The sequence below is a fragment of the Parasteatoda tepidariorum genome, chromosome 6 (genome assembly GCF_982258835.1).
Source record: "Parasteatoda tepidariorum strain Cologne lab strain chromosome 6, Ptep-v5.0, whole genome shotgun sequence".
Taxonomy (NCBI): Eukaryota; Metazoa; Arthropoda; class Arachnida; order Araneae; family Theridiidae; genus Parasteatoda; species Parasteatoda tepidariorum.
The window spans coordinates 46,660,173-46,687,854 of record NC_141760.1 but is presented as its reverse complement, the minus strand read 5'-3'; the positions used below and the strand labels follow the sequence as shown (position 1 = coordinate 46,687,854).

Below are 27,682 nucleotides of genomic sequence, written 5' to 3'. Positions count from 1 at the left end.
TAAGTTAAGAACACGTATTTGTAATTAAATAAAATAAATTTTTTTTCTAAAAGCAACAGTAGGACCATGTGTTATCATTTTAATTATTATTATTTTTAAATTAAAAAAAATTTTAAAACTTTACAGTCATTTCATACAGTTTAAAGTTTTTCTTCAATTCAATTTTTTGTTTTTGTGCTACTGAACTATATTTCAGAGCAATAAACTGAAAATCTTTGCTTTACTGAAAGATTTTATAAATTGGTCAGCAGCATCTTTGCATATCACACAAACGAATCGCACAGGGATGCACCTTTCTTCAAACTTTCAGCTCCGGCAGATTTAAAGAGAGCCTCCAGTCGTTTTGTTTTCTGTCAGGATTGAACATATGGCTCCTAGTTTTCTACCAGAAATTAATTTCCATTTGCACTGTACAGCACCCAAGCTCAAAAATGAATGGCTCCTTCCTGGTAGATAAGCTTGTTTATCCAGCAGACGAAGCTAAAATTATAAGAGAAAAAAGTTAACTTTACATTGAAAACACTAAACTTAAACCTCTATATTACTTTATATTGAAAACATTAAATTAGTTAAAGTAAATTTAAAACTATTAAGCATTGAATATTTCTTTAAAACTTAAATCATTTTATTTGAAAATGTTTACAATTTAATGGGTAGATTTCCGTAACAATACCTGCACCAAAAAATCTCAGTATCACCAAGAAAGAATAGAAAATTATTTCACTTATAACGGCCTTCAAATAATAATTTTATTTTTTCTTAATTATTATTTTTTTAAAAAAGAAGAAATTATAGGTCAAAACGCTTAAGCTCTTTTCAATTGAAGTGAATATTCAAGTATATATACAGATACAAAAATATATCAAATTCAATACTTTTTAATTTTTTTTAAAGATTAAGTACAATGACACTTAACTGTTAAAATATTTTTGTACATTGTATAAGCTCATAGAGCCAATAGGAAATGTTCACATTTTTTTTAAGAACTTCATAAATAAAAATTTTAACACCTTTTAAGCACTGTTCTTCATTTAACGTTAACATACTTTGAATAGACCATATTGTTGCTTATTTTTTAACTATTTGCTATCATTTATAAATTAATATAATTAATCATATATCAAAAACATCTGTCTAATTCATGAAATGAAAATAAAGATATTTAACTCACCATTTTACAATATATTAAACAGGAAATTCAAAAAATGTAACAACAGTGTTCAACTTGTGAATAAAATTTCAAACATTCTAAAATGCAATGGTTTTAACTAAAAAGTTATTGATTAATTAATAATTATTTAAACATGGCAAACTTGTTTACAAAAAATTTATTTTTATCTTTATCGTTGCAATGAAAAAAAATTCAAACTGCAAAACTCTTTTGTGACAAGCCAACAAAAAAAGTGTCGAAAAGTGTTAAATAAACAATTGCTAATTTTTTCCATTGCTTATTTTAAAATTTGATTAATGTAAAAGAACATCAATGTAAAAAGATACTATGAGAATTTAAAATCATCAATTCATGGATGAAAAAATCATATAGAAGGAGAATTCTCTAACAATTCACATATTTCAAAGTTGTAAATATATATTAAATATAGTTCGCCCCTTCCCCCAAATATTTTGACATAGCATTCTTTAAAAGTCAGTATGCATACCCAACATTTGTCAAATATCTTTTTTCTTATAGTTTAACAAATTTTTACAGCATTAGATTATTTCTAATAGGAATTTATTTAAAAAATACAATTTAATCAAAGCTCTACATTCACCATAATCACCATTTTGAATAGACCATATTATTGTTTATTTTTTAATCATTTACAAATTAATATATATAATGATGCATCAAAAACATTCAAATAAAAATCAGTCTATATTTAAATAAAAATGTTTAATTCATTGTTGTACAATATTTCAAACATGAAATTTTAATTAAAATTTCTTGAAGATGAAGAGCTATATCTGAAATTGTAAGGGAAAATTAAATTTACAATGGAAAAACCAAATTTAAAATTCTTAAACAATGAATATTTATTTTAAAGTTAAATTATGCAATTTGAAAATTTTTTTAAAAATTTTTAATATCTTTTACAATGAAATTCAATGAGTAAATTGCAGTATCAATACTTGCATCAAAAAATCTTGGTAGAGCCACACGAAAAGCAAAAAGTAACATAGTGGGAAGGAGATTAACAAAAGAGTTTAGCTCATAAACACTCTCAAGCAAACTATCATATGTTTAAAAAAAAAAAAAATTCAAACTACAAAACTCTTTAACCCCTTTTATTAGACCTGAAAATAAATACTCACTATGTGGCAAGCTATCAACAAAAAAAGTGTGAAATAAACAATTGCTTACTTTCGTCCATTGCTTATTTTAAAAATAGTAGATTTTCTTGAAGATGAAAAGCTATATATACTGAAATTTAAAAAGAAAAGAAATTAGATTTTGAAATGAAAAAAAAAACACATTTAAAACTATTTAACATTGAATATTTATTTGAAACTTTAATTATTTAATTTGAAAATGATTTTAAGAAATTGAAATATCCTTTACAATGAAATTAAATGATAAATTTCGGTATTGATACCAGCGTAAAAAAAATTTCGTTAGTGTCACACAAAAAATAACACAGAGGGAAGGAGATCAACTAAAAGAATTTAGCTCATAAGCACTCCCAAGTAAACTCTCAGATATTTAAAAATAAAATCAAATTGCAAAACCTTTTAACTTCTTTTATTATATCAGAAAATAACTACTCGCTATGTGGCAAATCAACAAAAAGAGTGCCGAAAAATATTAAATAAACAAATGCTTATTTTAAAATTCGTATAAGTACATCAATATAAAAAGATACTATAAGAATTCAAATTCATCAATTTATGGTTGAAAAAACCATTTCGGAGAATTCTTTAACAATTCACATATTTCAAAGTTGTAATATATATATTGTCCCTCCCCCCAAATATATTTACATTACATTTAAAAGTCAGTATGCATAACACTTATTTTTTTATTGCTTAATTAAATTTTTAGTCTCAGATTATATGTAATAGAAATTTATTTAAAAACTTTATTAAACAATAATTATTTATTAGACTAATTGTTATCATAATAATTATTTAATAAATATTTATTAAACTAATAGAAACATTACAGAATAGGACAAACTCGAAAGGTACAACCCCAGGCAAACATATACATATTTTTGTTTAAAAAAGTTACAAGTTTAAAATCTATTTGGTGATTGCACTTGGCGGGACAAATCACGATACTGAAATATCCCCAAGAAATTTAAATAAAAATGTTTAATTCTTTGTTTTACAATATTTTAGACATGAAATTTTAATACGGTAACAATATTGTTTGTATTGAACGTTAAACATTCTAGAATGTAATGGTCTAAACTGAGCTAAAAGTAGCAGATCATTAATTTTCTAATTGTTTTAACTAGGCTAATTTGTTTACAGACAATTATTTTTATCTTTTCCACTGTTGCAGAAAAACTTTGTTACAGTCGAATTACTTAGCAAACGTTCTTTTACAAGCATATTTTGAACTAATTACATTACTTATTATTTATAGCTAAACAATAACTTAACACAGAAGTCAACTACTATGTGCGAACAATAATGATCACAATTCATAATATAAACTGACTTTATTTGATACATGATTTTTAACTAAAGCAAAAACATTACTTACAATACTTCTTTAACGTTTCATGTAACTATCATTGAAATGTATAAAGTTTTCAAATAATTACTAAATTATAAATACCTTATGTAATTGAAAAGAAAGCAGCTAAGTTCTGACAATGGCGCCGTAAACAAACGAACAGAGGAAGCCAACGAGGAAGAAGGGGGACAAGATTCAACAGTTGAAAAAGTTTTTTGAGTTCAATCGTTCGCAAACTACTACTAATATTATTTTTCGCTTTCTTTGCATTGGCTAAAAATGACATTTTAAGTAATATTTAATTTATTGTTTTCTTTCATAAATAAATGTTTATTTATTAATAATATGGGATAACCTTTCGCAAAAATGTGACGCTGTACCAAAAGTAATGAAATAGATGATTATTTTGAAAGTTCGAATGTTAGATCGAATACTATTTTATTTTATATAATATTAGTTCTAAAATTAGAAGATAGGATTCAAGAGCGTTGCGTTTTCTAGCAGGGCAGTATTATATTGCATCTTTCTAATATTAGATCATATCTTTTTGCTACCTGGGTTACCTTTAAAGTAATGTAATGGAGTACATTACACAATCTGGAAAGTATAATGGAAATATTTTAGTCTGTGGCGTGTAAACGAATGTTTGAGCTCCTTAATATGCTAATTATATTTGAGTAATTCAATTAACCATACCTAAAATTATTTAAGAGGATCAAAATTATTTTGCTCACAGTTCTAACATTCGTTTATCCAAAAATAATTTCATGCTAAAAAATATAATTTTATAATTATTTATAATCTAATTTAATAATGATGAACATTTTATTATTGTAAGACGAGCAAATTTTTACATTACGGGCATTACATACGTAATTTTAAGTGACAAAATCTCAAAATTGAACGAAATCGCCTAAATGTACTTTTGTTGCTGTTGTGTAACAGCTATCAATCAGATGAAATACGAACTTACTTTTCCGTTTTTACTTTTTTGTATAATTACATTGATAGAAGAATTTTATTTCCGCCTAGGCAAGTATGGTGGGTATATTGCTTCGCCTTTCATGACTTGGGTCAGGGTTCGATTTCCATTGGTAAAACTGAGTTCGCCCTTTCTCTAATAGTATTTTAGTGGTTCCGAATCAAACCTGCTGGTGGTTTTTAAATCTTGAAAAGTCCAAGCATGATTCAGCGGTTGGAAGGCGTGGTGCGGAGACGGGTAATCAGTGCACAATCTCTAGGGATCTGGCAAAAACTCACACGATTGCACGCTGATGATCAATCACAGTCCTTCACCAACAGTGCAGCAATGTGACTCTTACGCGATATTAACATTTAAGCAAACAAAAGAACTTCAGATTTTTCCTTGCAACCTTTCTTTTATTGTTGTTGTTGTTGTTGTTAATTTACGTCGCACTAGAGCTGCACAATGGGCTATTGGCGACGGTCTGGGAAACATCCCGGAGGATGATCCGAAGACATGCCATCACAATTTTGATCCTCTGCGGAGGGGATGGCACCCCCGCTTCGACCTTTCTTTTAAAACTCTTTTTTTTCCATTTAAACTTTGCCATCAAGCCTAATGTCGAACGTATAATACCCAATATTTTGATTCCGAATAAACTGAAAATCTGATTCAGTTACAACGAGGCTTCCTCTAAACTGAAAAACGAATATTTTACGTTTAAAAACGAGAAACATTTTTTCAACTTTTAGTACCGCTAATTTACTAGTTCTATATTTAAATTCACGTGCTGGCTTCAATCGAAATGAAAACAAAACTTCTACTACAGCTATCAAAATAGAACAACATGGCGGCGCGCATGTTTATAACGTTGTTTTATGTGTGTTAGTGTAGTATTAGTACTGTTTTAATGTTTTTAGCTTATTAGAACTATTAACAAGTGTATAAACAACCAATTGTGATAAAGTTGTGTTCAAAATTTATAGTCATAGTTCCAAATCCGTCTATCAGTGTATAATATTCGAAGAAATGCTAGTGCGACATGGATCAGGAGGAGAACATTACGACTTTGTTGAGTATGGGATTTGAAAATATTGACGATATTAGGAAAGCTTTGCGGCTTGGAAAGAATGATATCAACGAAGCTGTCTCTATACTTACTAATGAACATGCTGAATTTCATTTAGGGAGTGATGAAAATATGAAAGATGTTTCTTCTAGTCATGTCAGTAATGTCGCGCCTCCACCTTACGAGCCGCTTAATAACACCCAAGTGAGTTCAATTTATAAACAAATTCAATAAAAATGCTAAAATTAAATCATCTTATTGTGATATAGAAGTATGAAGATATTGCTCGATCGACTCGGTGGCGATCATTGAAATCATATGATTTTATGAACTCAGAAAATTAAGTTAATGGGAGCCAACCCTGGGAGAACTGTATATTTTTTAATAATTTTTGCAAATAAAAAGTCTTTAGTGCCTTAGGTTTGGTAATTAGCGTAGTCAGGTACCTATGTTGAAATATCCCCTAAATGGGTCAGTCAGACTTATAGTTACTAACATTTGGTGCTGTCTCCCCTTGGAGGGTTTGCTTGTAATAAAATGAATTCAGTAAATAAATTTCAGAATTTTTTTTTTTAACTAGTTGTAATTGTTCCATTTCGAAAGATGGGCGATAAAAATATTTAATATGTAAACTTGAAAATTATAAAACATTAATATTCATTATTTCATCATTTGTGTTCATAATATATTTACAGGGTGCATAGCATTATTAAAAAGTGCTTAAATGTACCTATTTTCGTTTTTTTAAAAGCCCATAAAGGTGCTTTTTTCATTGGGTGTTTTTAAAATGTGCTTAATTTTCCCTTTTTGAAAATGAGATTTTTCCTGTACCTTGTTGATTTTCGTTATGAATTATGCCACAAGACACGGTTCACATTGTTCTATTCAATGTTTTGTTATTTTCACAATTAACTCAAACCCAATCTATTTCGGCGTATTGTCAGTTCATAGCGTATAAAAGTGCCATTTGTTTTACATGATTCAAAAGTTCATGATTTTTGACAATTGTCAAAAACTTTCCATCCCTGCCTAACTATCATATTTTTTTAGAGTGCTTGAAAATATTTTTTGAGTGCTTGAAAGGTGCTTATGTTTTGTTGAATAATTTGGCTACGCACCCTGATTTAATTAACGCAATAGCATAATAAAATGAATTAGAGCATGATTTTTTTTATTTTTATAAATTCTAAATGCTGTTAAAAATGTTAATGTGTAGATTTTAATGTAGGTTTTAATAAATTTATTAAAATGGTGCGTGAAAATTTCTGACACCCACTTGTAAAATTTTTTTCAGAAAAAAAAACATAATTTTTAAGTTATTTAACTGAATATTTTAGAAAAACTTTTTGCATGGCCCTTCCTTCTTTGAAACTTAAATTTCTCAAATTTAAAAAAAAATGTGAAATTTTGGCAGAATGTGTTCATCCCATCCCTGATTTGCCTTTGCCAGGACTAGTTTAGAAAGACTATTGTAATGTATCTTTTTATAAGTTTTTTTATTATTACCTCTTAATTAAATGCAAACACTAGAGTTTCAAAGTTCAAGATTATTAGCTATCAAAATAACTGACCCACAAGTTTCAAAATTTTTACCTCAATTTCATAAAACAGTAGATAAATTTTATAAAAGTATCATGTCCGTCAATGTTTGTATTTCTCTAAAGTACACAGATATCCATGTTATTAAGAGCAATTTTTTAACCAATTAAATAATCAAAAATGTATCCATGGGTTGTCGTGCCGTTGAGTTTAGTTTTTCAGATGCTAAATAATACTTGTTAAGTTTCATTTTAAAAAATGAAAATAATAAGTTTTTGACTTATTTTTAAAAAACTTGATTCACTATTGATATTTAAAATAATGATAGTATAATTCACTATTTATGCTTTTTTCAAATGGAAATTTTGCAGTGACAGGTTAACACTGCTCTTTATAAAGTTTCTAAAATAACATAGAATCTCAGGAAGTTAAAATTTTGAGTTTTTTAAACATTTATCTAGCTCTTTGCATCTTTATCTCATATTTTTGTCGGTTATGTTCTACATGCATTATTTTTATGATTTAATTCTTATATCGCTAAATTTGAAAGGGAATTATTTAAGTAGATTTTCAATTGTTTATAATTGTTTTGACTTATAGCTTGTAAAATTTCCTTAACATCTTTATTTTATGTGCATATATCTCATGTGTGCATAATAATTATAAATATATAAAATGTATGAAAAAGCTGTTTGCAGTATGTTACATGTATTATGAAGGTCAAAATTTGCTCATAGGGCACTCAAAGTTAGCTATCCTATTATGAATCTTTCATTTTACACTAATATTTTGATTTATTATTTACTGTAATAAAGAAAAAAAAATGAAAATTTCGTACAAGTCAGTATATGTTAAATGTATATCTATGTTAAATTCAGTATATATTTTTCTTTGACTTATTTTGAAAGCTTGATTCAGCTTTATTGTATTTTTTCCACCCAAATTTGTGTTTGAATATTTTCTAAAGTATAATGAATTATTTTTTTTGCATCTTAATTACAATCTCAATTAAAATTTCATTTTTTAATGTCCCTTTTTATCTTGCCTACATTGCAATTTTTGAATCAATCTTTATTAACTTTAATTTTGTTATCAGTACTGACTTTAATTTTGTTATCAGTACTGATACGCTCATACATGCTACCTGTCTACCAAAAAGAAAAAAAGTTTTAAAACTTTGCATTTTAGAATGACTAATTAATTTAAAGTTAAATAAAATATATTGTGTTTTTATTATTGTTTGAATTAAACATGTTTTAAGAAACATTTGTTGCCTATTTATTTCCTAGTATCTTAACGTATCTAACGATTTAAAAAAAAAAAAAAAATATGTAAATTTGTTTTGTAAAATTTTATGTATGATAAGGAAATATGAGGTCAAAATGACATAGCATGTGATGCATATTTTCTAATTTTATTAAAAGTTTTTGCCTTCTTTTGTCTAGCTTTTTAAAATTTGTAGAATAATTTGACTGAAAATTGTGCTTTGAATTTAATGTTTATTCATTTATCTATGTTGTATTATAATATGGATATAATTGATGTTACAACAGTGAAATTATAACAAAGGTGGGGAAAGATTCTTTTATCTTTTGTTTTGAAGTTTTGTTTAACTTTTATTTATCTTATCTTCCAGGCAGTTCAAACAAATCTCAACAAGCCAGATGAAGCTATGGAATCTGATGAATTTCCAACTACTAATTTGTATGAGCTCGAAACTAGAATTTTTACAGATCATTGGTCCATACCTTTTAAAAAAGAAGAATCACTTGGAAAGTGTATAATTAGTGCTACCCAGCTTGCAGAAGAAGGTATGTAAAAAACTATAAACTAAATATCTCTGTTTAGGTGTTTTTCTTATGTCACGCAGAATGCTGTAAATCTAACAAGTTTATAATGTGTATGAGTCAAGTTCTGAGTAACAACTGCTACTGTAGGATTCTGAAAAGACGTTTGAGTTTTTAAAGTTTGGGAATTAAGGTTTGTTATTTGTTTCATCAGTGTTATTTTTCTTTTTTTCTTCGTATTTTTTATAAATTAGCATTAAATAGTTTGAAATAATAAAAAAATTCGAAACTCCACATTTAACAAAAACTTGTTTTCTTTAAATATTTTTTCTTAATTTGTTGTCGTTTAATATTAGATTTAAATTTTATGAATGTATTAGTTATGCATGAAAGGAAAAAAAAACTGAAAAGTAAATGTTTACTTTTCTTAATTCTTAGCAGAATTCTTAAAAATAGCATAAGAATTATTCTTTTCTAAGAAAGATAACTTGGTCAACCCCATACAATTGTTTATGAACATTAAAAGTTAAGGTTATAAGAAAAAAATAAGTTGAAATAATGTCTTTTTTTCACCTATTACCATTGATGTCAGAAATAATTACAAACGTTGGTTTGGTTCTATAATATTTCCCTTTTTCGTCGGTAACTTAAAAATTGTTGTAACAGTGAACTTTCATAAGATGCTGTACTTGTATGTCAACTAACTAGCAATATGTAGCAGTATGTAACTACTAGCAGTATGTAACTTTCATAAGATGCTGTACTTGTATGTCAAGTTTTTCTGTATTTATGTATGATTCTTACTATAGCATTATTATTAGAAATTGATATCTTTTTTACATTTTAAGGTTTATGTGAAGTCCATGAAAACTGTAGAAGATTTATTGAGCGTGTATTACCCGAAGCTTTTAAAAAGGTATGCTGTCCATTTAATATTTTAAATTCAAAACATATGTTTTTATTGATATGACATATAGATTTTACAGCATGACAATTGTCATTAATGTGAAAACATTTTTATGAAATTTAAATTTTATAAATTTATTTCTGTAATTTATAAATTTTTAATTTTAAAATTCGGTTATTTCTCATTAAATATTCTTTATTTTAAGTTTTTTGTAACAGTTTCTCTCAGTATTTATTGAAATTCAGGGCATGATTATAAGAATCATTTGTTTGCACAATCTATATTTGAATGTGCAATATCTTCTTAAAATTAAGAAATAATAAAATAAATGTAAATATGTAATTTTTAACATAAATGTTATAATTCTCTTTTTTAATATAGCTTTTGACATCCGGTGCTGTGCGTAATTGGGGCTTAGATGTTCAAGAAGGTGTTCGTTCCATGCTGCATTTATTTATTAATTTAGTCACCACTCGACTTAAATCTGATCCAGTTCCTGAAACATTATGCCAAGTTTTGGAAAAGGTATGTTTAGGCTGAGAAAATATTTCTGGTTATTATTTCGACATTGCCTATCTCTGAAAAAATGTCTTGTAGGCAGTGCACTATTTTATTTTCTCTGATAATTGTATTTTATATAAAGCTGTTTTAATAATTCACTTATAATGTTTGTTACTTTTATTTAATTGTTATTGATTTCTTAGGCTTTTGATCCAGAAGCAGAATTTCATATGAAAAATAGGCATAAACCCTGTGCATCTTCACATTGGCTAGATTCTGTTTTTGCCCCTGACCAAGCTTTTGCTGTTAGTCGCAATAGCATTGTAAGTACTCTTACAGTTGTCGATTTTAGTTATTGAATTCTTGATTGTGATTTTGGATGAAAGTGCTTATCTAAATCTTATTTTAAATTTCAAATTAAAAACAGGACATGGTGTTAGCACTTTTTAATTCGAAGCATTATGAATTTATTTTCTTCAGAAAATGCATGTTTTTTTCCCATTAAATTTGACATTTACTATTTTTTTATTCGTTGCAGGAACCTTATGGTTGGTTAGTTGACTTGATAAATAAGGTAAATATTATTAATTAATGAACAATATGAAATAAATTTACCTTTACTTCATTGATTTATGTGCTTATAAGTTTTTGCTTTGTATTTTCCACAAATGTTATTAATTTTTATAACGCATCATGAGTTGCTGGGTCAGGGCACATGGTTTGATTGTTCTTCATTCTAACATCAACTGATGTTTTTTTTTTAGTTTGCAGAAATTATGCAGGGGTACTATCTATTGCATCTCTTTGCCCATGGTGCTAATCTTGTTCATTGAAATACATTTATTTTTATGCATTCTAATGAATTCATAACAATATTTTATTGATTTTATTTTATGCTCAAGTACACATACTGTTGAATTGTATGAAGATAATTAAATTGGTTATTTAAAATTTTAACAATGATGTTTCCCTTTTATTTGCCCAGTTTAATAGAACTATCTTTTCGGACATTTAAAATTTATCTTTCATAAATTAATTACTTTTTATAATTATACTTATTTTATTTTAGTTTGCACAGCAAGGGGGATTTAAAGAAATTCAAGAACGTTTTAAAAGTGATGATATTACAACTTTGGTAAGTAGCAAGTTAATTGAATTATTGTGTGAATGTGAAAGAATGTTTTCTTTAGTAAATTACTTTATTTATTGTTATGCTTTTTTTCTTCCTCTTCAAAATACTAACCATTACCAATGCTAATCATTGCCATTAAGTTCCATTGTTTCTAGTTTTGTCTGTGATTTAAAGTATTGAAATGGCTTTAAACTAACAAAATATTTGAGGTAACTCTAACAAAATACTACAGAGCCGCTCTGAGAAAAAATAACCACATAATTAAAAAAAAAAAGAAGAAAAAAAAGCCTTAATGTAAAATAACTTTAAATGAATTAAGCCAAAAATTTATGAAAAGCACTAAGTTTTGTTATTCACTTTTCAAGAAAAATAAAGAGTCAATATTTTTTTATTAATTCCTAATGTTGTTCCTTCAAATGAAGTTAAAGCATATGTCTTGTTTAAAGATTTTTTTTTTACGAATCATTTATTCAATGAGTAAAATAGTTTGATTTTAAATTTATAATTCTTTGCCTACCTATTCTCTTAATATAGGGTATGGCGGCAATGCTTGCACCATTAGCTAAATGTGCAGAATTTCTGAATCCCACCAAAATATGTCCGCACCTCTCAGTTTGTATGGATATAGCTGTGCATCACATAAAGAGCTTGACAGACAATGATATCAAAAGCAAGGTATGTGCTTGTTCTTTTCCTATTCTTTATTTATGAATATTTTGCAATTCATTTTTATATTTGTTTAGAAAGTATTTCAATTTTATTTTATCTTTTCCTGCTTTTGCCTTATTTTTACCTTTTTATTTCCAACATCTCTTTTCAGAACGTTTGTTCCATCTCTGAACTTTTAAAGAGTATGAAATTATTGTGTCTTCACTTGTGGCCTCAACAGGTGATTGTTACTAACAAATTGTGTCTTGAGGTCATTCTTCGTATGTTAAAATGCCCACATTTTAATGCTCGAATGAATGGCTTGAAAGAGGTTAGTATGAAAAATTATTATTAAATTTTATGTAAGCTGCTAGATAATGGTATCAATTATTAAATAATTTGTGTTCATTTTTAAATTATGTTATTTTTGTCTAACTCCGTAACAGTACCACTGAGCAAGCATCGATTTGGATCATGTATCGACTTGGATAATTTTTTACCTATTTGTATCAATTTGAAAGTGCTAACTTGGGCAAAATGATTACTTCCTTGATCCGGCTGTATTCAGAAATTACTGATTCATTAGTCAAGGAAGTTTATCTTTTCAATTTGATACTTATTTGATTTGTCACAGATTTTCAAAATGAATATATTTCTACATTATATATATTTATAGTATTTTAAATTAATCACATACAATATTTTAATTTGCTTTAAACATACAAAATCATAAAAGAATTTTCATAAATATTTATTGTAAAGCTATATTATTAAAATTTTTAAGTATTTGTTTTTAGTATGTTTTTTGTGAGCTTTTTCTAACTATTTTGTCTAAAATTACAAATCCTTTGCTTTGTTAAATTACGAATTTTTTTTTTCTTTTTAAAAAATTAATCTCATTTAAATATATGAAATTTGTAAATATAATTAATTTGAATTTGATTTCTAAATTGTCAATTTGTTTTGAACTAAAAGTCTTAATTTTTAGCTCCAGTTTTAGTTAAGATCTAAATTTAAGATTAATGTGTATCTGATACTTGAAGTACCAGATTTTTATAACTGATCCCAAAAACATTTGTACTTACCCATCTCTAACGTGTATTGTATAAGGTTATTTTGAGCTTAATCTTTGAAATAAATAATTGATTCACATTGATTTTTCTTTTATGAGTTCTTTTTTTAAATCGTCTTTTATAAAAAAATGTTCATTTTTGTATGATACGAAAAATTATGTTTTAGTTGTATTTTTGTTAATAAATATGTTTCATAAACTAAAAGAAATTGTCAATTTATATAATTCTTTATCTTCATCATTTAAAAAACAATGATTTTTTTAGGTGATGAAATTAATTGATGATACTTCTAGCATGAGATCATCGAAAATTGCTATAGACTCAGACAATCTTTTAAATTGGTTGTCTGAAAACAAAGTCTTATCTATAGCTTTAGAAGGTAATAGTTTTGTTTTATTTTTTGTTATAGTTTTTCATTTTTATCATACTGGATTATAGTATGTTTTATGCTTGAAATTTAACATCTATAAAAAAAGAATTGTTTCAAAAAATATTTTATAATTATTTATTGATTCAGTTTTTACCTCTGCTTAAATCGTAATACCTGCTTCAACTCTGTCAAATTTTTTAAATAAATGTATTTCAGGCAACATTGACCAAGTTCAGTATACAGAAAAGATTAAAGGAATTGTGGAATTTACTGGACACCGATTATCATTAGAAGAATTGACTAAAATTTGGATGATGCAGGTTGATTATCTTCTGAATTCTTAAACTATAATTTAATTTAAGTATTTATTTAGCTTTTAAATGTTTTGGTACTTTTTTTTTGTTATGTAGAATTTAACTTAAAACTAAAGCAATTTTTTTTTTTTGTATTAAATGTGCTAATTTGTAGATTCATAAATTTTTTACTTTCCATATAATTTGATATTGATTTAAATTATTTAAATATTAGTTAGTATATTATTTAATAAATAACTTCGGTATTTGTTCAATTTTATTTTAATTTAGTGTCTTTTTTTTATATACAGATTTAAGTTATTTTCAATAAAAAGGTGAAAATTTAGGAGCTTTCACTTTAAAAATAAAAACCTTTCAAGACATCTAAAAATAGAAGTATAGCTTGCTTTAACCTTAGAGAGTTTAAAAAACTGAAAATATGCAGGTTATTTCCCCTCTTACCATTTAATAATTTTTTTAGCAATTGATAATTTTTTTAGTAATGAATATTCAATATTTATATCTATTCTCTTAGAATATATTATTGAGCATGAATGCAAGAAGGTATGAGTGTTTAATAATGCTATTTAATAAGGAGTATTTAATAATGCTAAATGAGTATATGAGTATTTAATAATGCTTATGTAATATACATGAATGCTCATTGCATAATAAGCAATATTAAATATTTTGAAGACTTTGTGGCGTAACTACCACTACGAAAATTAAACATCAATTCACTGGTATATAAGACATGCTAACTTGATTCAATCACGAGGTACCTTTTGATAGATGAAGGTTGGCATGGTCGATAACTCCACCCCCACAACTTAAAATGAGAAAAATAAAATTTATGAATTTGATGAAAGTATAAAACCAAAGAGGAATAAAATTTGAAAACTATTTATTACATTTGTTAACTTGTCTAACATTGATAAATTTGTTATCAGTTATTTGTTTTTTTTTTCAGGATGGGCAAAATGCACAGATTGTTGATAACATCCACTCTATAATGTTAGCTGCTTCATCAAAATTTAATTCAGAACAGTTTGAACATATGCTGCAATTAGTGCAAGAAGTAAGGGCTATTTTTATGAATTATGTCTATGAAGAAGGGCTTTCAGCTTGTAGTTAAATTGAAAGATATTTTTGTTAAAATTTCACTGTCAGGTTGGAAACATGTTTTAGATTAACTTTTTTGTGTAATCTATTAGTTTTGAAAATTAATAAAAGTATCAAGAGAGCTATCTTTTAAGGCATTTTGTTAAATTATATAGATATTAACCTTTTATTCAAATTTTTTATTTTATAATTATTTAACTGAATTTTTCAAGAGGCATGTCTACATTACTTCAATGATATTTTTTTCTAAATATCTATATGGACTTTCTAATGAGAAACTAACCAGTAAAATAATCTATGTTAGTAATTAAACCAACTTTAAAATTTTTTATCTGTAGCATTACATAATTTGTAGTATTACTCCTTATATTCTTGTTTTTTGGAGCTTTAACTTTTCTTTTTTTTGCTGATTTTATATTGCTATGTGCATGTATCTTTTTTCAGAGTTGGCAAAATACTACTGATCAAATTAGAAAGCGATTAATAATTTTCATTGGTCGAGTAGGAAAAGAGACAAATCAAGGAAAGTCATCAACCAAAGTATGAACTTTTTAAATATTTGTTATTATTATAAGAGTCATTAACTGTAGTTATTATTTTTTATCTGAAAATATGTTGCATAAATCATGTATTATCTCCAATAAGAAAAAAGTATGCTAATATTAAATATTGGTTTCTGTATTAGTTTTTCTTATTTACCCTACAGCCTTTTTTTTTACCTAAAATTCCTCATAAGTATTAAAAAATAAGCTTTATGTTTTCTGACTCTCCTTTAATCATATTGTGCAAGTATCGCAACCTTCCTTGTTAACACATTTTAATGAGAAAATTATTTATACTCCTTAATTTGATCCAGAATCAGTCTAGAAATTATTCTTACTTTATTCAAATAAGTGAGGTGAATGTGAATTTTTTTTGTTACATTGCGGGATTCATCTCCAATAAATTAAAGTGTATTTAAAATGGCATTAATAATTCTGAAATTCTTTTTTAAAAATATGCCATGATCATGTATTTAAACGCCAACAAAAAGTTTTTAAACTTTTATTTCTTTATTGATATTTTTAAGGCAGCAGTTCCCAAAATGTGTTCCATGGAACCCTTGGGTTCTATGGAAAATTGAAAGGTGTTCTGCAAGTTAGGAACATTTTTGAAACCTCTAATTATATTAAGATATTTAAAAAAATCATTTTTATAAGAAATTTAATAATTTTTACTGCAATAAATAACCAAGAAAACACATTTATTTTAAAACAATTGCATGATTAATTTGTCAATCCTCGATTTGTGATAAGAGAACTATTAAAGTTACAAGCATCATTTTTTTTTATACCGCTGTACTATTTCTTAACTTTATAGATTGGCTCAATGACTTCTATTTTAATGCCCCTCACTTTTTTAAATTGGAAGTCTATGTAACAAAAATGGCTTCAGTTAACTATGTGAATTTGGCTCTGCTTTCTTAATTTAGTTATGATGTTTCTTTTAATAGTATTAAAGTATTTTTTTTCTTCCAAAAAACTTAATAAATAGTTTCTTTTGCAGATTGTTGACTTACTATGGGAATTGGCACATTCATTAAATCTCTCTATGAGTTTGATTGAACTTGCTTTAGAAGAACAATTTTCAATACTGAGAGATGTTTCTCATAAAGATTGCATAAAAAAACAGTATTGTGTTAAATGTATTGAAGATATAAAAAAAGTGAGTCAATTTTTAAAAAAAATATTATATTAAAATGTATTTAATCATGCAATGTATAAAACCCTTTATTATGTTTAAGTTTCAATAAGCTTTTAAAAATGTAATAACTTTAATTATCAATTAATTACATCATAAATAGCTTTTTTTAGAGATACTGAAGAAAAAAAATTAAAATATTTGAGAACTTTGCAATAAAAATTTTGATCATGATATTTTTTATGTAATAATTGATTTAAAAAGTTTTAAGTTGTTAAAAGCAAATTTATGAAAATTTATACATTTCGGAGGTTAAATTTTCTTACTTTTAGGAGATTGTGTTTTATAATTTAACACTGCAATTGTTTTTCAGTCATAAATTAGTTTTTTTTTATTTGCAGGGAGTTAATGTCCTTCCCGCACTTCGTTTATTACACAACATTTGTAAAAGCATTTTAAAATCTGGGGTATATAAGCAAGACCGAGTAAGTAGAGCCATTATTGTATTGTTTTATAAGAATTTTTAATTAAGGATATTTCATGAATGTGTTATAGAATTTTAACTTGCAATATTTGTTTTTAAAGATTAAATGGTTCAATTGAAAATGTTGGGCATGCATTAATTAAAATATAAATGAACTATTTGATACTTTAAATAAAATTGTTTGAATGTATAGTTTATTAATCTGTTATTTGTAACTTAATTGTTAATGTTAGCTTAGATTGTTTTTTTGTAAGAGCAATTACAAATTTAATTTTTTAATTTATAAATATGTTTAACTTTTTTTTATAAAATATAAACTTGTTAGGTAAATCTACAATTTTGTTTTGAAAATTTCAAGTACATGTCCATTTGTAGTTCTTAATAGCTAAAAGACTGACACTTTTTTTCTTATTAGTTTTCTGCTACATTTAGTCATGACTTAAAATGATTAAACAAGTATATTTTTAATATATATTTAATAAAATATGATATTGCAGTTGTTCACATAGATGCCTTTGCAAATATTATATGCACTACAATAATTATCTTACCAAATTTCTTGCTTCTGTGTACAAAAAACGTTTTCTAAAATTTATTTCTTACTATCGCTGTCTTTAAAGTTTATATTTTATGGTGTATATTTCATTAAAAAGTAATTTAGTTTATTTATTATTAAGGCTTTTAATTTTGTTATAACTTCTTTTAGGCTAGTTTGCATGAACTGAACAAAAATCATGACATGTTAAAATTAGTAACCACTAGTTTAGCTAAGTGTCACAAACAAGCAGCTTTAGCTGCCGCTAATGGAGATCTGAAGCCTTCAACTATTGTTGATGGTAGATACTCTCATGAAGACGTAAGTTATGTTTTGTAAAAACTTTCTTAACTGGAATTAGTGTGATCACAGTTATAATATTTTATTACTTTTATTTTTAGTATCTGATTGAACATTTAAGTTTCATGCAATTCATTTTACAAGATGGTGCTCAGTATTTACCATGGATTAGAGCTAAAGATATTTGGGAGGCTTTGATATCTGATCCTGATGCATGTGACAGAGATAGGGAGGTAAGTTTTTCACAATTGATTTGCTATAACTTGGAATCTTACATAATTGTTGTTAGGACAATGTGGTCGCTTTTGGCTCTTCTGTCACTGAACTCGACCCTCAACTAACCAATCTATTGGTAGCATTTCGCAGTTCAAAACCACAAGCAATAAAGTAATAAAATGAAGACAAAGTCATTGAAATAATTTACAATTAAGAGTTTTTAAAAAGTAAATGATATTTTTGAGATATGAGTTTTTTATTAGCAAAAATTTCATATTTTTGAGAATTTTAATTAAAGGTAATAAATATTTTTATTAGTTAAAAGTTATTACACAAAAATGAATTTATTTTTAAGGAGAATCATCCCATTTTTTGGGAAAATTATTTTAATGTTAATACAAAATGTAGGTTACAAGAAATTGTTTTACAGATATTGATTGTTTTTGTTTAGAAGATTGTATTTTTTGCTATTTTAATAACTTTTTTTAAATATATATATGCTTTAATTTTAGATATGTTTGGAATGGTTTACTAAATGTCTTCAAGATCTTGAATCAGAAACTCAAACTTCATTATTTCAAAACAAGTTATTAAAGTTAGAACCAGCTCAGCTGACATATACAGGTTAGTGCATAAATTAGTATAAAATTAGATGTGCTCAAAATTTATGCAAATGTTAATTTTAACGAAATGGAAGCCTACTTATAATATTTAGCCCATTAGAGATTCAATGTTATCATTCCCCTACCTTCTTTTTGCATGAAAATCTGCTCCACATTAGTTTAGCTATATATACAGTGATTTTCTATGAATCTTTTTCTTATGAATCTTTTTTATTTTTGGCTATGCTGTTTTCTTTTTTACATGGGTAAAATATTGTTAGATGAAAAATGTTAATTACAGACTAAAAATTGAAAAATGTTAATTACAAACTACAAAATGTGATATTTTTCCACAATGAAACCATTACAGGTAATTTTTTTTCCAGTTTGAAGATTCATTGCAATTATTGTTCCATTTTAAAGTACAGATGATAGTGATTATTCACAAAATGAACAGGATTTATTTTTATAATCGAATTTACTAAAATTATTTATTTACTTTTTGCACTCTGCATGCAGTGATTACTAAAGTTACCACTCTCAAACTTGAAGTTTTTATATCTTAATAATTAGGAATCACATTATTTAATGAATTTTAGAAATTGTATAAAAATGTTGTACTATGTCGTTTAAATGATTTAGTTTACATCAGTTTAAACAGCAAAAGCAAAAAGTACTCGAAGTACAGAAGGTTATTTATATGTTATATCTTACTCTTTCTTAAAGTTTTTTTTAAACTTTTATTCTTTCTTATTTTAAATTAATATATGCTCATTTTATTTTAAAGGTTTTAATTGTTTCAAAACTTACTTTGAGAGTGTCAATGCTTCTGAACATAGATTAAAGCGAACACCATCATCATTAGTAAGTCATCAAAATTTTGATTCATTATTGGTTGATTATTATTTAATATTCCATTTTTTAAAATTTTTTATGTTGATGTCAAATTCAAATTTTTATATATATGTATATTAAATGAATAAACATATTTATTTGGCCACAAAATCTAATTAAATGCTATTTTTTTAGAATGTAGAAAAGTTGGAGTTAAATGGAATAGATTTTTTATGGCAAGTTGCTTTATCTTCTGATGAGGTTATTGCAAATGTCGCTATCGATTATTTGTTGGAAATATCTTATCATGCCCTAGTTCCAAGACTAAAAAAAGTAAGAGATTTTTTAGAAATTCTTTATATATTTTTATATTTAATGATTAAATAACACGTTTTTGTCCGAATCATTGAAATAAAAAAAGGCAAAATATTGGAATAATTTTTGATTAAATGAACTTATTTTCAAGCATTAAAATGGGATCTTGATGATTCAAGGGACTAACCTTGAATATGTAATTAATTTGCACAGAGAACGTTTTTAGTTACAAACTCAAATTTAAAATTATGATTCTCTTACTTTACATATTTTTAGTTTAACTGATTCTTTATCTTGAACTTTGAGTAGTAATCCCAATCTGGAAAATATGGTACAAAAGTCTTGTACCGTATGGTTCAAGACAGCAATTGAAAGTTTGAGTCCCTTAATGTTTATTGCATTTTTTTTTTACCTATTACATTTTTATTTACCTTTTACCTGTTGTTACCTACTAGCCTGTTTCACAATCTTGCCTATTTCACCAAAAGCATGTTTTATAATTGTGTGCAAAAATATTTAAATTCGCTTTGTTAATTCTAGAGGCATGGAGAAATAGTTAAAAGTGAAATTAACTACAAAAAGTCCAAAATCTCAATGACTATACTGATCTAACTATTGGGACTATATTTTCCAAATTGCAGCTGACCTCCACATTTATTTGTTCATGGAAAATATAATTTGTAGTGCAAATGAAATCTAGAAAAAACATTGCAAAGCCTACAAAAAAAAAAAAAAAAAAAAAAAAAAAAAAAAAAAAAAAAAAAAGAAATTCAAATCAATTTTCAAAACCAGTGAAATCAGGTAATGACTCAATTTTTGTTTAAATAGTTTTTTCTGTAAGGAGTTTAAGAGTATCAGTATTCTAGGTAATAGTCTAAATGGATTTTAAAATAAATACCTACTTAACAATGCTGTACCTATTTTTCAAAAATACTTTCATTAAATTGTCATAATATAATTAAATTTAACTCTTAATTAATATAGCTCTTACTATTGTTAAAAGACTCTTGATTTTCAAACTTAATTAATAAAAATCAAATGAAAAACGGTGTTACCCTTCATAAATCGACTTTTTGGATTATCCAAAGTTAGTTTATCTGTAATTTGTAATTACTGCAGATAATCAAAATCCTATGACAGTCGAGAATCAATTATTTGGAATGCTTGGGACCATCACTATCCTGGATGTCTAGATTTCCCGGTTTTCTGAATCACTGTTTAATACAGCTTAACTAAATTTCTATTTTAATATTGAATAAAAAAAATAGCCTTATTTTAGCTGATTTTATATTCCAATTAAAAATTTGTATTTTCGCTTCACTCTTTTTGTTTTATTATATTTATATAGTAAAGTATGGCAATGTATTTTTCTTGCAATTTTCCTATCACCATCTATTTGCTGATATTTTCCAGTTGTTAAAAAGAGCAAAAACGAAATTATCATTCATTCATCTGATTTAATTTCCAAAAGTCAAATTATTAAATAAATAAACATAAATAAAAAATCTGTCAAAATTCTTCTATTCTACTACGCGGTCTATTTGGCAGCGACTGATTTGAAATTTTTAGCTATGTTTCAGTACTGGTTTGTAACATTTCAGTGCCTTTGTAATTATGTAGCATTTTGTGTAAGTGTATTAAAGTAAATTTTTATTTATAGGATGTATTGTCTTTACACAATAGATTTATCAATGAGTGCTACAAAAAACTTGAAGTAAGCATTTTTTTTTTGTTTGGACGAAATTTATTATTTTATTTTTGGTGTTTTATTGTGACTATACATTTATGTTACACTGATAATGCCATGTTGAGATAAGAAGTCCAATAAAAAAAAATCAAAGGACATGTCATCATTAAGTAAAATTTTAACAAGACGAATTGTATTCAGTTATTTTTTTTAGATGATGAATTAGAAGATTTCAATGATCTCTTTTTTGTTCCGTTTAAAGAAAAAGTAGTATTTGTTAATAAAATGTTGCAAACTGGAAAAAAGAACAATAATTTTAATGAATTTCACAAAATATGTTCAAAATAATATTTTTTAATGTATAGAAATAATTGTGTTGTCATTACTTTAAATATGATTGTAAACCCCAACTTGTAGTTTTAGGTCAATTATAATTTGGGAAATTAGAAAGTTTACTTGTGGTAGTGAACTGAAAGTAGAATTTTTCTAAACAAATTTTTTAGAAAAATTTATTAAAACTTAGCATTCTGCTATATGACCTTAATTATAATATATTTAATTTATTAAAATATGAATTATATATGACTATAAACAATAGGATGATAATAGAAATTTTTAGACATGTTTTTCTGTGATGATGAAACAATAATTAATGTTAATATATTAATTAAAATATATGGTAGATGATCTCTTTTATATAGCCAATGTCTGATTATATTGTTTGTCTAAAACATGATTTCTAATAAAATTTAATACACTAATTAATCTTTTAGAATTGAAACAATAAATCACTATGTTGTAGCATCACACTGATTTTACTTGTTAAGTTCTAGGTTTAATATAATTATTTTTTTAGTTAAATTTCAGAAATTTTGCAGTGAGAGGAATTTTTTATGTTGGTGATGGGAGTATGATTGTAATTTTGGTATATATATAAAGTGTTTTTCATTGCAAGAATTTTTTTCTTCTAGTGTGTTTCTATGTCTTTAAGTGGTAATGCTATGATTGCTGCAGTTTCTAACGCAACAAAGACACTCACAGCTATTTCTGTTCTTGAAGCAGCTACATCTCCTGCTCCCAAAAAGTATGAAATTCTTTTTCGTCTAACTCTTTTTCTTTTTACATTTCTGTTTCTTAACTCTTTTTACTCTATATTCTTTTTTTGAAGACTTGGAACTGTCTACTATTACATGGTAAATGTAAAATGAGTCGTCTTAAGTAAACAATTTAAAAAAAAAATTAAATTAAATAAAAATTTTGAATATTTTGTGAATTGGAAGTTTACTTGCTCATTTAGTTCTGGTTCCATCACTAATTTTATTATGTAACCTTTTATTCTGTGTGAAGTTTTTACCAAAATTTTCTTTGTAAAATTATTTAAGTTATCATAAAGGTATTTTATTATAAAGCTATTATTGAAATATTACTGCTTATTTAAAACTCCCTTGCACTTTACTGACTTACCTTCTCATTATGTAAATTTCAACTAATCTTAATAGATTCATTAACCATGGTTTTTCCTCATCGCAATTACACATTGTTGTTTTTCCTAACACTGAATTCAATATCGTTAAATAATTCTACATTAATTATTTATTACTAAATTTTTCGTTAGCTTCGTTAACCTTTTTAGTTTATTCATCATCTTTTTGTACTTGCAGAAAGGAAATGATTGATTTCTAATGCATTTGTTTGTATTCATTTGAAAGTTTGTTACATAATTTTTTAAGTATGAATAAATACTTATAACAGCCAAAATTTTGTCTGATCAAGAATTATTTATATATATTTTTTATAATTATAATTATTCATAATAAAAATAAAGTTAGGCATCAAGTATTGTGTTGGTGGGAAGTTACTTAGTACAGTAGAGAACCGATTATCCGGAATGATCGGGACTATCGCTATTCCGGATAACTGATCGCTATCCGGAATCACTACAAAAAGCCGTTTTTTTAGTGTTAAACCCAACTAAAAAAAAATTTTTTTGGAAATAATCTTAAAAATAAGAAAAAACGATAAGGTAATACACTAATGATTATTTCTGAAATGATGGTAAGGTAAAAATTTTTCAAAAAAGAAAGAAAAATCCTAAAGTCTTATGAGGAAAAAAATTTTTTTTTTTAAAAGTTGCGGGAAAATTTATCGAATTTCGTTCCGGTTTTTTGGTTTTCCGGTTTTCTGATTTCCGGATAATGGGTTCTGTACTGTATTATTTAAAAATTAATCTTATTTATTTGATAAAAAGCAATTTTATTTTCTCTACTACATAGTAATTGGAATTGTCCAATTTGAACTAATTTGAACTCTTTATGGTCAGTATTATTATGTGATAATTTAGCTTCGTTGTATTAAGACTAATCAATTTTATTTACTTTAGGTCTGAAAGATTTCAAAACATCTGTAGGTTACTGCAAACAGCTGAACGATACATTTCATCGATTGAAGAAAACCATCCGACACCTCGAACTATTTTATCTCATGGGACTTCTTTTGTTGGTCATCCACTTCTACTTAAAATTTGTATTGAATCAACAAAAGAAGAACATCTTGTTATTGTGAGTTTCTAGTTAATTTACTTATGTCTCATTTATTTTATGCTAATTAGTATTAGATATGTATGTGCCTAGGGTAAAAGGATGAAACAGAAGGAAATTAAAAATTCCCATATCACTATTTAATAATGATCATGTAATAGTATTCATGAGTATTCCCAGCAATGCCTCTAGAGAGTAGTAGTACTAGTCATCTTATAACCCATGACTTTTAATTTTTGAGTTTGTATTTAATGAGTTCTGATTTGAAATAATATGAATCCTTATTTTTTAAAGTAATATGAAACCCTTATACGTTATATGAAAAGTAATTTTTTTTATGATTAGAATAATAAAGCTTCAGTTAATATTTGATTCAGAAATAATTTGACGAAATGCCACAAAAGTTCAAAATTGAGGTATTTTTTTCTAATACTGTAAGTATATTTTTTGACATGCAAACCATTCATGATGCTTATTAGTTATAATTTATGCTTTCTTAATAGCAATGCTTAAGTCATTAACATAACAAATCACATTATCATTTATAACTGAATAGAATATAACATTTATAGTGAATATCAACTGCACTATCAAAGAAAAGTAATTAAAAAATAACATTGAAGTTTTTGAAGCAAATCAAATGAGAAAATTTTTATGACTAACAAATATTTCTTTTTAAAAGAATAAAGTAAAAAAATATTTGATATTTAATCATCATTAGATAATGTCAAAAAAAAGGAAAATATAAATAAATTATAAGTAGTCAGAAACTTTAATTACCAGAAACAGATATTATATACAAGATAGCTAAATATTTATAATTTAAAAAAAATACTAATCTTAATCTGTAATTGTAAAAACTAAAAATGAAAAGTAATTTCAATTATTTTCAGTTTGAAGAAAGTCAACTTTGAAAATTTTTTTTTTTTTTGTAAATGTAAGCTAATCTGTAAGTGATTGTTACAGACTCACAGTAATGAGACACTTGGATCTGTGAAACAAAGAATCGCCCAATACTTGCACCACAATCCCCTTCAAGTTCATCTCTATCAGGATGATATTTCAGTTAGTATTTTTTTAAGCTTATTTTAAATGTTAAATTTTTATGATATGTTATTATATTTATAAATTGAAAATATTTATAATTGAGTCATTTGAATCTTGTGAATTATTAACAGATACCTCGAAATAAGGAGCAGAGACAGATGAGCCAATTAGGTTTTCAGGATGGCATTGTTTTGACAGTGAAATGTGTAAGTATAGTTCAGTAAATATATTACATTTTATTCAAATTTTATTGGAGAGTTTAAATATCTTAAACTTGTTTTAAATTGCATTTAGACCAAGATCTTTCACTATCAAACTTATTACACAAATTAGTAAATTTTTTTTTTTACTGTGTGCTGTTTTACTGAAAATGGGGAAAAAAAAATACCAAGAGAGCACTTGGTTTTTAATCTGAGACTCAGTTCAGTTTAATATTTGTAGTTTCCAGACTCAAAGTTGTGTTATGTGATTTGTCTGTCAAAAAGAAATATATGTTTTTATGTAGTTACATAACTTTTATTTTTTAATTTAAATATGGTAAGTTATTTTTTTTTATACCTTTTTGTGTGAAATTTATCTTTGTGTTAGATCATAAATCAATTTGTTAATAAGTGCATTTCTTTCTGTGACATTTTTTTTACCTCCAAAATATCATATTGAATGAGAATTAAAAGAAAAGCAATTTTTTTCCTCAAATGCTAAATTTTATTTCTCCTGTGAGATCACATACATATTTTTTCTTTTGAAATAAAACTTTATGTTAAACTTAGTTTTTAAAACCTTGTGTAAGAGTCCTTCACATAGAATTCTGTCTTAATCTTTCTTTACCACTAGAAAAATTTGCTTTGTTTCATTTGATTCTGTAGTTAAAGGAGATAGATTAAAATGACATTGGTATTCAAATTTTAATTTTGAAATGTTCTATATAACTTTTGATTCTCTTATAATTCTAAGTTGTGTATTTTATTTTTAAGTGATGTATTAGGTTAATACTAAATTGCAAATTTGATTTGTTATTACATGAAATATTTGACTCAATAAACTGATAAATTGTATAAGTTTTTGAAATTGCGCCATAAAATATATATTTTTATATATCATGTTGTCATCTAAAGAAATAATTGCATTAAAATTTTGACTTAAGGAATTGGATAAAATTAATTTATAGATTAACACTTTATTGACCGGCAATTTTACACGAAAACTATGTAATGTCACAGTTATGATTTTGAAATTAAATATGGAATCAAAGTAAAATATTCTAAGTAAATGCAAATATATTTTATTTATACAGAAGGAAATGCCATTAAAATTGGTATATTTACGCAGTTAGAATAGATAATACAAGTACAATTACGAGTCGATTCGACACCAGTCAACAAAGTGTTAAGTAGTAAAAATTATGATTATTTTTATTTTTATATAAGTTCTATAAAAATATTTTAATTAAAATTAAATCAAGAAAGAAGTTTTATTTGAGCGTTTTTTTAAATTTTAAAATTTGTTCAATTCGATTATCTAGGAATCTAGAAATTACTCTGGTTATGGTTCATTAACTCTGATGTCTGACTCTCTTTCTGCTGGAAATCATTCACCATTTTTTTCAGAACATTTGGATCAGGTCAGTTTGTTTTTTCTGTTCATAAGATTTATTTATTCAGAAGTTCCTTTATTTATACTTTAAATATCTATGACTACTGTTGCAGCAGTTGAAATTTATTTAGTTTCCTTTCTTTCTATCTCTTATATTTAAAACATAAAAAGGTTGTAAATGAAAATTTTGTTTACTCTCTGATGAATTGGGAAAATATTGCAGAATAAGGTATTTTTAGTTAAAATATATCTCCATAAGATAAGGATTAAATTTTAAAGCAAATTTCCAACATATAATCGTGACAGCAGGTTTAAACACAATTGATTTGAATCCTGAAACATGAATTTTATTTGTTTATTATGTTTTTTACTTATTTATTTTCTTGTTTCTGTCTTTCACTGTTTTATGAACAAAAAACTTCTGTGCTGTGAAAAAAAGGGAGGAATCTAGGTTTGTTTCATTGTTTTGTTTGTTGCACCAAGATTGAATTAAAAAAAACTGTCGATGACTTATTAAATATATAAATTAATGAGGTAAAGATTAGTATGTTGCTAAGATTTTTTTCTCAACTTGTACAAAATGTATTTAACTAAATTCATGCTGTATTTTTCATTTTCTAGCTTTTCTTACAATAATAAAGAATAATGAAATCCTGGAGAAAGAATTTTCAAATTTTAATATACATAATTCATCAAAGATTTTTTTTTATTTAAATAAGCAGCAAATTTAAAGTCTACAACTTAAATTATTATAGGTCTTTTTGA

At 25.6% G+C, this 27,682-nt stretch overlaps 1 protein-coding gene and 1 long non-coding RNA gene across 2 annotated transcripts in view; one reads left to right on the top strand and one right to left on the bottom strand.

Moving 5' to 3' along the window:
- Positions 1 to 208: 208 nt before the first annotated feature.
- Positions 209 to 4,243, bottom strand: LOC139425420 (uncharacterized). The gene is made up of 3 exons (XR_015434615.1): positions 3,785 to 4,243; positions 2,363 to 2,422; positions 209 to 480 (listed from the first exon to the last, which is right to left on the bottom strand). It is a non-coding gene; the product is annotated as an uncharacterized LOC139425420 (long non-coding RNA).
- A 1,030-nt stretch (positions 4,244 to 5,273) lies between these two features.
- The window catches only part of LOC107451201 (ubiquitin carboxyl-terminal hydrolase 24), a 71,034-nt gene continuing 48,625 nt past the window's right edge, over positions 5,274 to 27,682 (top strand). The window contains exons 1-26 of the mRNA XM_087165801.1: positions 5,274 to 5,919; positions 8,891 to 9,065; positions 9,890 to 9,957; positions 10,330 to 10,473; positions 10,653 to 10,772; positions 10,988 to 11,023; positions 11,519 to 11,584; positions 12,116 to 12,256; positions 12,402 to 12,560; positions 13,567 to 13,681; positions 13,889 to 13,992; positions 14,936 to 15,043; positions 15,532 to 15,627; positions 16,633 to 16,791; positions 17,169 to 17,252; positions 17,958 to 18,107; positions 18,188 to 18,319; positions 18,815 to 18,926; positions 19,692 to 19,768; positions 19,934 to 20,071; positions 21,714 to 21,767; positions 22,712 to 22,824; positions 24,121 to 24,298; positions 25,244 to 25,342; positions 25,456 to 25,530; positions 26,847 to 26,945. Of these exons, the coding sequence (XP_087021927.1) occupies positions 5,689 to 5,919; positions 8,891 to 9,065; positions 9,890 to 9,957; positions 10,330 to 10,473; positions 10,653 to 10,772; positions 10,988 to 11,023; positions 11,519 to 11,584; positions 12,116 to 12,256; positions 12,402 to 12,560; positions 13,567 to 13,681; positions 13,889 to 13,992; positions 14,936 to 15,043; positions 15,532 to 15,627; positions 16,633 to 16,791; positions 17,169 to 17,252; positions 17,958 to 18,107; positions 18,188 to 18,319; positions 18,815 to 18,926; positions 19,692 to 19,768; positions 19,934 to 20,071; positions 21,714 to 21,767; positions 22,712 to 22,824; positions 24,121 to 24,298; positions 25,244 to 25,342; positions 25,456 to 25,530; positions 26,847 to 26,945 (3,033 nt within the window). The 5' untranslated portion in view covers positions 5,274 to 5,688. The remainder of the gene's footprint in view (positions 5,920 to 8,890; positions 9,066 to 9,889; positions 9,958 to 10,329; positions 10,474 to 10,652; positions 10,773 to 10,987; positions 11,024 to 11,518; positions 11,585 to 12,115; positions 12,257 to 12,401; positions 12,561 to 13,566; positions 13,682 to 13,888; positions 13,993 to 14,935; positions 15,044 to 15,531; positions 15,628 to 16,632; positions 16,792 to 17,168; positions 17,253 to 17,957; positions 18,108 to 18,187; positions 18,320 to 18,814; positions 18,927 to 19,691; positions 19,769 to 19,933; positions 20,072 to 21,713; positions 21,768 to 22,711; positions 22,825 to 24,120; positions 24,299 to 25,243; positions 25,343 to 25,455; positions 25,531 to 26,846; positions 26,946 to 27,682) is intronic.